The 12,051-nt window shown below is 36.6% G+C and overlaps 1 protein-coding gene across 11 annotated transcripts in view; it reads right to left on the reverse strand.

Moving 5' to 3' along the window:
- LOC113050578 (protein Shroom2) overlaps window positions 1-12,051 on the reverse strand; it is a 58,754-nt gene that overhangs the window by 13,291 nt on the left and 33,412 nt on the right. For 3 of the 11 annotated variants that reach the window (XM_026213684.1, XM_026213674.1, XM_026213673.1), the window contains 3 exons: window positions 1,200-1,301; window positions 658-675; window positions 150-269 (listed from right to left, as the gene is read on the reverse strand). In XM_026213684.1, coding sequence (XP_026069469.1) covers window positions 150-269; window positions 658-675; window positions 1,200-1,301 — 240 coding nt within the window. Of the gene's footprint in view, window positions 1-149; window positions 270-657; window positions 676-1,199; window positions 1,387-4,489; window positions 4,882-10,482; window positions 10,631-12,051 lie in introns of those variants that run through there. The other 8 variants (XM_026213680.1, XM_026213678.1, XM_026213679.1 and 5 more) reach the window with 8 other exon arrangements.

Here is a 12,051-nt window from a genome sequence, read left to right on the forward strand (position 1 = left end):
AACAAATGCAACTGCAGTAAGCCATATGAAAAGTTTCTGCCATTCAATATACATTCGAAAAAGATAAATAGATTCATTCATTCCTAAATCTTTACCGAAAGAAGCAATACAGATTCAAGAAACAAATTCTTTTCTGTCTCTCAAATTACCTTGCATCATTTCTTGTTTGCCAGACTGGTGAGGGTGTGGACTGTTTTTTGGCTTCCGAGTGGCTCTCGTTGAACTTGGTGGCATGCCAGGAGTGAGGTCTGCTCATGGGTTCATTTCTCCTGTGGGCAGCAGACGGGAAAGAGAGAAGGAAAGAGAAAGAGGTAGAGCAAAGGAGGAAAGATTAGAAAACAAGGCAATAAAATGTTGTTTTGTGAACAGCTGCAAAACGAAAGGCAAACACAGATCACCAAGCAGCACTACTATAATTCTGAAGGACAGGAGAGTGTCAAAACTAGGTAGATAATTATGGAAGTAGAGTAATGGTCATGGCAAGAGATAGAGAAGCAGCCTGTGAGCATGACAATGTTGCACTCATTCACTATAAACACAAAGTTTTTCAACCGTCAACCACGAACGAAGGCAAAGCCTAACAAAAACCTACAAACACAGTTAATTATCTGTAAACCACAAGAACACGCATGCAACACTCATATAATAGCAACATACCCTTTAAACCGGTTCTTTCTGGGATGCATGAAGTGAAATAAATGTAATATATAATTATTACTGAAAGTGCTGCAACAATTGAACAGGGCCTCTTAAAAGAAGTCACATACATTTTAAGACTAATGCAAATGAACCCTATACTTAAAATAATGAACTATTAAACAGGGTTCCCACACCTTCCAATAAATTTCCAAACTGGATAAGGATTTATAAAATGATTTTATTGAGACCGCACTCATACATCAATTTCTAGAAAATAAATATTTTTGAAAATTGTTCTATTATTGAAAAAAAAAAATAATAATGCCTGGAAATCACAATTTTAAAATTCCCTAATAATTCCATGTTTTTCATGAGTGTGGAAACCTTGATTAAGAAATGTAGAGGATATGCAGGGTGGAAAACTAATAGATAGAAATTTGAACTTCTGATGGATGATATTACAAGGCCATGGAGGGAATATGACTGTAGATCATTATGACATGACTGGGTGGTACAGGATTAGAAGTGGGGTTTTTCTTGTGGATACGTTGATACCATACCTCATGGAACTTCGTAAAATCTTCGTGAGAAAGCTCCGGGCCATATGCACGTCACTCTCTGATGGCATTTTCTGTGCTACAATATCCACCATTTTCATCTTCCTGAAGGGAGTTAAAAGGGGGAGGGACACATATGGTCGGATTCTCTGAGTTCAGTAAAGTTTGACAGGGACTCTAGTGCTGAATTCTAAACGGAGACATGAAAAGCGATCTGTGTGATGAGAAAATACAGACATACTAGCATGGGCCACAACACTGTCTGTAATTAGTAAAGGATTACAAGCAAGAACACAAACACAAAAATAGCATTGCGTAAAAACATAAGCAATTCAGACAAAACAACCACAAAATTGTATACTTAAGATGTTATATACTGTATGAAAAATACACTGGAAAAACACAAGACAGTCCACATAAATTAAACTTGTGTTTTTAATGGCTATGCCTATGAGTTGAGTTGAGAAGCACATGCACAAAGAGACTTTAGCCTTAAGTCCATTCAGAAAAACATCAGGATTTATAAAATCTTATATTTATAAAAAAATCTTAAAACTAAACAAAATATATTAGTCTTTCTCTCCTCATGCCTATAACATACTGACCATAGATCTGCAACTAACAAATGCTTAGTGTCAATAATAGACATAGGGAGACATCTTGTGGTTGAGGTTTAAAACTACCACTTCATGTAACAATGTGCCAAAAGTGAGAAAAAGTAAAAAAGTTAAACTTTTCGAACTCTTTCTAGGATGTCTTGTCTGAAGATGTGCTTCCACTTCTTTTACACCAATGAGTTTAGCATGAAACATTCCTCAGGATGTTGCCCAACATCTCGCTAAACTAAAGAGTCCACCCATACCTGACCTGTGACCTTTTAAGTTTTTAGAGTCAAAACATTCCTGCCATTTCTGAAATCTAGTTGTTTGGTTTAGTGATAGGACTGTAAAAACAGAAATCCATCTCCTTGAATTTCCAAGAGTCTAAAACCCAAGCTTGTGCAACTCTGCATGAGACTGGAGGGGTTAGAACAACAGTCATAACATGCAGTGCTACTCCATTAGACCATGAGATCAAGTGCCAGTCACCCTCTAGCCAGTAAACAGTAATAGACATTCTTTGAAATACTAGGAAAATAAAAACTACTATGCTAACCCAAATATTTTTGACTTCAAAACATTTGCTTATACCACCTTTGGCTAACCAAGCTGATGTTGTCTATAAAAAGATGTACATGTAACATCTCTGTCACAGATTAAAAAGATGGAGGAAGAGCAAAGCAAATTATGGACAGAGTGGCCCAAAAGACACCCTTTGCTTTCGCTCAAGGCTGCTCTCTTTTTCTGTGTAAAAGTTTCAAGTGTGTATGTGCCCGCCACACATGGTGCTTGCTATTCAGATGCTAATGACATTCTCTCCATTAGACGCATTGTCAGGGCTACAGCTGGTCTAGCACAGATATGCCAGTGGTCTGAATCAGTTGCACCCAGGCGGAATAGAGGCCAAGGAGGGGGGTCCGGAGGGGAAAGTCCTCCACCAATGTTTTCAGAATAAGGCATGTTCAAAACCAAACAAATCGCTTCTGAAAAGACAACAAAAAGACAACAACCTATTCCAAAGCTCGAAGCAAATCATTCAGTTTGGGTAAAGAGTTAACATTCAAATCTTATTCATAGAATGATCAAATATGAAAAAAAAGTGTTCAAAAGACACCTACATGAAAAATCAGCAAGCTTTTGAAAGGGGAAAAAAGTAGGGGTGACCCCAAATAGTCGACGATTCGATGCTTCGATTCGAGGAGCCTGATTCGACTACCAATATCAGTCGAATATTTGCAGACTGTTATGATTATGCCATTCTGTCAATATGGTGGAGCTAATGTCTGATTTCACATAGAACTTGCGGTTTTCTCCCAATAAGTTAATATACAGCCTATTATAATAAAACCGTGAATAAGAATCTGAAAAGAAAGAAGCTTCAAATAAAAATATTTTAAAGTGCGTGAATAAATCCAACCACCCCTACAGAATTATGTTTCACTTTCCATAATCTGTGACCGACAGAGGAACATCTTGGCGGCATGGATTTAAAACTTTACCAAGACTCAAACTGACACAGGCAGAGACTGGATTTTTTCGAACAGGTAGGGCACAAGCGATTTCAAAACATTTCAGCCGGTGGATATATATCGTTAATATATTATTTATCTGATATAAAATGTGTTTGGTTCAGTCAAGTGCTTCATTGTAGTACAACAGTGATATATCTTCAGCGCGCAGCTACAGGACAAGCTACAGAGCAGAATATTAATAACTATGACTGGGACTGTCAGACACATACCATTATAATGAGAACACCATGATAATAAAATGCTGTGAATTTTTTGAGTTCAGCTGCCGTGTTTCTGCACATTGTTTCGTGAAGAACGCGTCCACAAAATTAGTTAATTCAGAGCCACGCCGACACGTTCATGTGAATTCGGGCCCTTATTTGCAGAAAGCCTATAAATCCTAATATTAACGTTATGTTGTGTAAATAACGAAATGTATTCTACATGAAAGTATGAGTTTAATCCCATTGATTAAAAACTTGCTATCAAATGCGTCACTCCACTGGTCATCTTCAGCGCATGCCTCTCAAAACAGAAATGGAGAACATTAATAACTACTGTCATATAGGCCAAATTTATAATGAGAGCACTAATGTAAAAATTGTGAATTGTTAGGGTATCGCTGATGTTTAGTGTTAACTATATTTTAATCAAAACATAAAAAACATTATTTACCCCGGTTGTATCTGTGAGGCATTTGATACACATTTTACCTGTGTGTTAACATCAGTAATTATGGCTGGTAATTGTCTGACTTGACTTAATGTATTTTGCCCCGCCCCCAAACATATGATTCGACTATCAGTCGAATATGAGCAAGTTTCTAAAATTCTGCTTCGACTATGAAAATCCTTAGTCGGGGACACCCCTAAAAAAAAAAAAACTATTGTATACTTATAAAATGGTTAGGATCTGATGCAGTGTTTGAAAAACATCAAAGGTTGATTTTGGTTTGCCAAGATAAATGCAACAGGTTTCAGGAGGTCAAGTTAACATGCTATCTACTCCTTTACACATGGCCCGAGCTGTCTGAGGGACAAGCTGCACCAAAGCTTAGATTTCACAAACAGTCAAATAAGAGAAGACTAAACAGATGCCAAGATAAAAGCAAAGGAACAACAACAGGTGTGAGACAAAGACGGCAGATGAAAACAGACTAGAAAACGTAAACTTCTAAACTCACCAGATGGTCCATCAAGCAAGGAAGTTTACCAAACAGATTCCTAAAAGAGCAGACCTGAGATGCTTTGATGGATGAAATGGTACTGAGAGTCCGGGTTTGCTCCAATGGACTCCCCAGGCAGTGCATTCCACATTCACATCAAAGACAGGCCAGGACAAAGGGCCCTCCATAGACGGCCGGTCCCGGACCACAGTGTGAGTCTTTTCAACCATCCACTTCTTCCATATGAAAGACTACAGAAAAAAGTAGCTTTGAGGAGCCCCATATAGAGAGCTGATCATATGGACCTTAGCATATACACTCTCATATCGACTTCCAATGCCTGTGTGAGTGTTGCAGTCAGGGCAGATCTCTACAGGGATTATGGTGATTTTACCCCGGGAAGGAATGGGGGAGGGAATGAGGATAGAGCTGTTGTCATAGCCAGCCTCCTTGAAGCAATCTAGCAACTTCTGTTTTCCTATTGGCTCAGGGATGGTATGCTAATGAGCAGTCGAGAGGGCCAAATGTTCTCACTGAACCCCTCTTGTGCAGCGATCCTGTTTCTTCTATTACTATGGCAACAGGTTGATTTTTGCAGTCTTAAGTCCACTAGTTTGTGAAGTGGAATGAAACCAGTGAAAAAGATAATAATAGAATTACATTGAAAAAAAAAAACGGTTTTATTTTAAAACATGATCAGATGAGGAAAAACATTTATTTTCATAAATTGATCAATCCAACAGTGAAAATTCAGTAGTGGCTCTGGACTGCACAACACCAGAGTTTACTATTGAGGCGCCCTACTCACTGACGGCACTTGACATCACCATGACCACTGACCTCAAGCCATAACCCTCCCAACCCCCGAAACAGATCATGTGACCAGTAGATCACTCTAGGTCTGACAAAAGCCATCTGGGTAAAACAAGTTTAGAGATCTCAAATAATCAACCTGTTTGCTTCGTAAACCAGATATCTCAAGAGTGAAGCTTGACTGTGATCGAAGCTTGACCTACAAAGTTTCGTGCTTAATTAAACCTTTTCTTGGCATTAAAAAGTGGTCTGGTGACAGGCAAGAAGATTACAGAATTGTTTTGGCCTATGCCTGATGGGCGGGCTTTTACAAAATCTTTCACAATGATCTATTGTGAACTGACTTCTCATCCATGCATTCCAGACATGAGGCCATTCCCAGGAACTAACGCTCTCATAAACATAGCATTTTTCTTGTGGCCTCAAAAAGGTAAAGCAGGCAAAAATATTTGTAAATTTGTAGAGATTTGTAAAGCTCTTACTTTAGAAAGAAAACCCATTCTAAAACGATCCTGTCAGCTTTTGTTATTCAAAGAGTCGAAAGTAAATGTAAGAAGAGATATTCAGTGAAATGTCCAACAAGATATTATCTGATCCATCTGGCTTTGATCCATCTAATGGAAATCACACTTTGTGCAATGTCATATTGGACAGAAGGGGATACCGCTACAATTTTGGCTGCATTGGAGTCAGTTATTCATCTGGCTGTAGAGTGTCTGCACAAAGCCCTTCTTCAGAACGCATCTCAATTAGCCCGCTAATACAGGGCCAGGAGAGGCCAACCGTGAGGTGCCTGTAATGACAGGCACATTCCTGAGCTGCATATCATACCAGCCAAAAAAACCAATAGCCGTCTAGCCCACTGCTAGGTTCACAGCTGCGTCTCTCTTATTTGGATATACTGTACTGTACTAAGATTACTGTACAGTTTAAAGCATTTCTTAAACTTAAACATACTACTATTAGGGCCGAACAATAAATTCATGGCTTGCTTACTCAGGGTTTCCTGCATGTTGATGTGATTAAGGATGCCCTTGGTCTAACCTCAGCTAAAAGTGTAAGAAGCAAGAAAAGTCAGACTTAGGTGACCAAAGGACTCTAAATTCATTGCTCCATGCCAAGATTTCTTGGAAACAGTAAGTACAGGAGACTAAACGCTTCTGTGCAAAATTTTACATTCCAAGAGACTTAATATGACCTGTGGATCAACATCTGATTATTAGGGCTTCAACAAACGATTATTTAGATATCCAATTAATCTAACGATTACTAGAATGATTAATCGACTAATCATCGATTATTTTGCTGGTTAATGAGTAGACATTTGATTATTCAGCTTTTGCAATTAGTTAAAATATTTAGTTATACATATTCTAACAAATAAAAGATAATCACTTCAGCTTTTGAAAGTCATATGTAATTACAGTTATACAATTAGTTTATACAAAAATATATTTAGCACACAAAATGAAATGGCAGAGAAACTCTCTTATTCACCATTTAATTATTTAATTAACTAAAATATACTTGGTTAAAAGAAACAAAATAAAGGTTAAGTGATGACGTTTTATTTTTTGGATAAACTAATATTCACAACATAATCGCTCTTAAAATACCTCATAGGATTATGATAATCAAAACAGTCCTGAGCTAGAACGCCCCCCCCCCCCCACTAATACAAATATTTTATCATTTGCTAGCTGCTTTATAACAGAAAGTCAAGTTGTGAGCTAACTGAAACTGTCATTAACTAAGTTTTTCATGTTTAATAATACTGTAAAGCTGCTTGATTTAAGGCTATTGCATAAAGTACTAAATAAATAAATGTGATGTGACGTGACTTACTGGAGTAATGAACTATAGAGCTTGTGCAAACATCCACATCTCACTGATCGTTGTCAGTTTTTTATGTGTTTATTTTGTTATTGACAGCGGCTCCAGGTTTGGCTGCCTTTGCTCTGAAGCACTGCCACCCAGTGTTGCCAATCCCTTCCCTCAGAAAATCTCTAGAACCACCCTCAAAAAGTTGCTAAATATGAAAATAAAGTAAATACAGGAAAATTAGGTAAGTATATATATATATATATATATATATATATATATATATATATATATATATATATATATATATATATATATATATAAGATGTTCATGCATTGAGTAGATGTAATCAATGAAATTGTTGCGCGTCATGGCAGGCATAGCGTACTGGTGTGTTCAATGTGGACACTCATTGGCATGATCGAGAGCAAACATGAGAGGTCACAGGCCTACAGCAGGGTGTGGCCAAGTAAAAAAATAAAGAACCTAAAAAAAAAAAATTGCACCTACAATGAGAAAGTAGCTACATTTGGTGACAAAATCCCCAAATTGGCAACACTGCTGCCGCCGCTGCTTCGTCTTTTCTTAATTTGCATCAGGAGAACTGAATTAGTCTTGCACTACAGCGCCACACTGGTCAAACCGCGTTATTGCAGGCTTACATTAGTTCATATGACATAAAACGACTAATCGAAAACAAAAATATTTCTCGACAATTTTTTATTGTCGATGTTGTTGATAATGTCGACTAATCATTTCAGCCCTATTGATTACAATAGACTGAAAACAGGGATTACCTTGCAGTGAACTGATAAATTACTGAGATTAAATAAACAGCGTGAATTTAAATTAATACATTCATTCTTCAGAAGAAAATAAACCATTTGACCTAATTTTAAAAAAAAAATCAATGAGACATTAACCTGGTTTCTTTCAGAAAACACAAATCACATGACAACCTTTTTTTTTACTCTTTTACAATACATTTTTGAATCTAGTTTATATTTTGATTAGCCCTGATATTTTTACACTTTAATCATCGAACTTAAAAAGTCAGAAAAAGTGGTACTCATGTGAATATTGCTTTCATTATGCATCATAAAATTACTTATGAATTATGAAGTAATTATAAGAATTAAGTAAGTAATTAGTAATTAAGGAATGAGAATACTTTGAGATGAATTTGATGAATGGTTCAACCCAGAATTGTTTGAGAAAGAATCACAATGAATAAGTGAATTATAGTAAGCAATTTAAATGACACATATTTAGAGTAGAAATTTGTAGCTACTTTGTGTGGAGATTAGGACCAAAACTAGCACTAATAGTGTTAAAACCATTTCTGGTTAGGCAGCCAAATCCCTGAGCACTATCTTTCCCATGTACCTTTCACTTTCACAGGCTGCTGATGTAACAGGTGTCATAGCAACTAAAATAGAAGAACACAGCTTCTCATCACCATAGCAATATACAGTATTGTTCAAAATAATAGCAGTACAATGTGACTAACCAGAATAATCAAGGTTTTTAGTATATTTTTTATTGCTACGTGGCAAACAAGTTACCAGTAGGTTCAGTAGATTGTCAGAAAACAAACAAGACCCAGCATTCATGATATGCACGCTCTTAAGGCTGTGCAATTGGGCAATTAGTTGAAAGGGGTGTGTTCAAAAAAATAGCAGTGTCTACCTTTGACTGTACAAACTCAAAACTATTTTGTACAAACATTTTTTTTTTCTGGGATTTAGCAATCCTGTGAATCACTAAACTAATATTTAGTTGTATGACCACAGTTTTTTAAAACTGCTTGACATCTGTGTGGCATGGAGTCAACCAACTTGTGGCACCTCTCAGCTGTTATTCCACTCCATGATTCTTTAACAACATTCCACAATTCATTCACATTTCTTGGTTTTGCTTCAGAAACAGCATTTTTGATATCACCCCACAAGTTCTCAATTGGATTAAGGTCTGGAGATTGGGCTGGCCACTCCATAACATTAATTTTGTTGGTTTGGAACCAAGACTTTGCCCGTTTACTAGTGTGTTTTGGGTCATTGTCTTGTTGAAACAACCATTTCAAGGGCATGTCCTCTTCAGCATAGGGCAACATGACCTCTTCAAGTATTTTAACATATGCAAACTGATCCATGATCCCTGGTATGCGATAAATAGGCCCAACACCATAGTAGGAGAAACATGCCCATATCATGATGCTTGCACCTCCATGCTTCACTGTCTTCACTGTGTACTGTGGCTTGAATTCAGAGTTTGGGGGTCGTCTCACAAACTGCCTGTGGCCCTTGGACCCAAAAAGAACAATTTTACTCTCATCAGTCCACAAAATGTTCCTCCATTTCTCTTTAGGCCAGTTGATGTGTTCTTTGGCAAATTGTAACCTCTTCTGCACATGCCTTTTTTTTAACAGAGGGACTTTGCGGGGGATTCTTGAAAATAGATTAGCTTCACACAGACGTCTTCTAACTGTCACAGTACTTACAGGTAACTCCAGACTGTCTTTGATCATCCTGGAGGTGATCATTGGCTGAGCCTTTGCCATTCTGGTTATTCTTCTATCCATTTTGATGGTTGTCTTCCGTTTTCTTCCACGTCTCTCTGGTTTTGCTCTCCATTTTAAGGCATTGGAGATCATTTTAGCTGAACAGCCTATCATTTTTTGCACCTCTTTATAGGTTTTCCCCTCTCTAATCAACTTTTTAATCAAAGTACGCTGTTCTCCTGAACAATGTCTTGAACGACCCATTTTCCTCAGCTTTCAAATGCATGTTCAACAAGTGTTGGCTTCATCCTTAAATAGGGGCCACCTGATTCACACCTGTTTCTTCACAAAATTGATGACCTCAGTGATTGAATGCCACACTGCTATTTTTTTGAACACACCCCTTTCAACTAATTCAACTAATTGCCCAATTGCACAGCCTTAAGAGCGTGCATATCAGGAATGCTGGGTCTCGTTTGTTTTCTGAGAATCTACTGAACCTACTGGTAACTTGTTTGCCACGTAGCAATAAAAAAATATACGAAAAACCTTGATTATTCTGGTTAGTCACATTGTACTGCTATTATTTTGAACAATACTGTAGGAGCTTGTCCGAATTATTGGTTGATTTTGCTTCCTATAAAGCCAACCCACCTTTTGTGAAAATATGACCTGAGATATTGTTTTTTTTTTTTTTTTTTTTTTTTTCAAATAAAAAGCACTGAAACAAATCAGTCTGATTTCTCAAGTATTTGTTTCAGCCTTGACTCAAAGTGCAATAAAACAGTAAAATATTGTACATCTAAGTCATGAAATCCATTCACTACAAAACTGAAAATGTATGGCAACCTTTCAACATTTCAAAACTTAACATACCTCAATATCACCTGTACAAAAAGTCTGATCCCACTACAGCATCTGGTTTGATTCAGTCATGATGTGCTTCAAAGACCAGCTCCCATTACTGTGTTTATCCGTGTTTGATTTTTCCTCCTAAACTAAGTACTTGTGAAAACAGCAGCTCTTCCTGATGAAATGTGTCTAACTCACGGGTGTCGACTCACCTCGCCAATGGACCGTTCCACAAACCATTTTAAAAGAGGGTGGATCAAGAATTAGCACCACATGACATTTCTAATTAAAAATCACTTTGGCATTTAGATGGCTCGAATTCTAAAGTTGCAGTGTGAAATTAAGAAAACAAGAAAGCAGTTTAACTGGATCACTGAGGACCTCTTTAAATCATACACGGATGATTTGACTCCACCCCTGCTGTGGTGTTCAAGTTCAAGTCATCCTCCCTCAGTTAATGCTATAGGAGAGATTTACTAGTACTAATTGGATTCTGAAGCTCAGAATGACACAGCTCTTGTCACCAAAGCCACACACCTTTATTACGCTATTGTGCAGAAGCATAGGGATCACATTGCGATCATACATTTTGGCACAGCAATATACGTCCTTGAGGAGCAATTACTTAATGCATCACTTTAACATTTAAAGCTACATCCTTAGTCCTTTAGATGCAGTTTAATAGCTAAATATATATGCAAGTTCTTAATAAACGAGGGAGGAAAAAGGTTAATGTCCTATTTTAAGCAGGTTTTTTTTGGAACAATGCTGCATCCAAAGTCTGTACTTTAGCAAATGGAAGAAATAAACTCATTCCAGCTGTATCCTGGGAAAATCATTAATTACTGACAGTTGGTCTATTGCAAGAGGGATGTGGATTCTTATCTTCCTTTAACAGAAAGCTTACAGGAAGTGTAACACAAATGTCAACACAGGTCCAAAAATTCAAGGAATGAAAAGAGCTATTTTTCTTAGCTTTGGTCACCCTAGGTTCATTCCATCTACAATACCAGTTCACAACATTGTTAACCTGCAAAATATATAAAATAGAATATCTATATAATATATAAAATAACTCTCTCTCTCTCTCTCTCTCTCTCTCTCTCTCTCTATATATATATATATATATATATATATATAATGTGTGTGATCCATATTGAAGTAAAACTGACAATATTGTGAAATAGCCTATTATTATAAAATGACAGTTCTAGACTTTTTAGAATAGAAGGAATGAATAAAAGCTCAAAAGAGCAGGATAAAAAAAAAAAAATATATATAATAATAATAATAATTATATATATATATATATATATATATATATATATATATATATATATATATATATATATATTGTAGCATTATAACTTTTGATCAATTTGTGTCTTTGCTGAATAGAAGTATTCTGAAGTATAAACTAATGTTTTTTGAGAGAAAAAAACACCCCATAAAAATAGCATTGTACACACACAGACTCACTCTGTATTTATTCATTTAAAGGGATATGCTCGTTAAAAACAAATCTTTGAATCTTTGTATTGTCCTTTTTATTTAAGCTAGTGGCACTAAAGATTTTTGATTTCCCCACCACAT

This window comes from Carassius auratus, chromosome 31 (genome assembly GCF_003368295.1).
Source record: "Carassius auratus strain Wakin chromosome 31, ASM336829v1, whole genome shotgun sequence".
Lineage (NCBI taxonomy): Eukaryota > Metazoa > Chordata > Actinopteri > Cypriniformes > Cyprinidae > Carassius > Carassius auratus.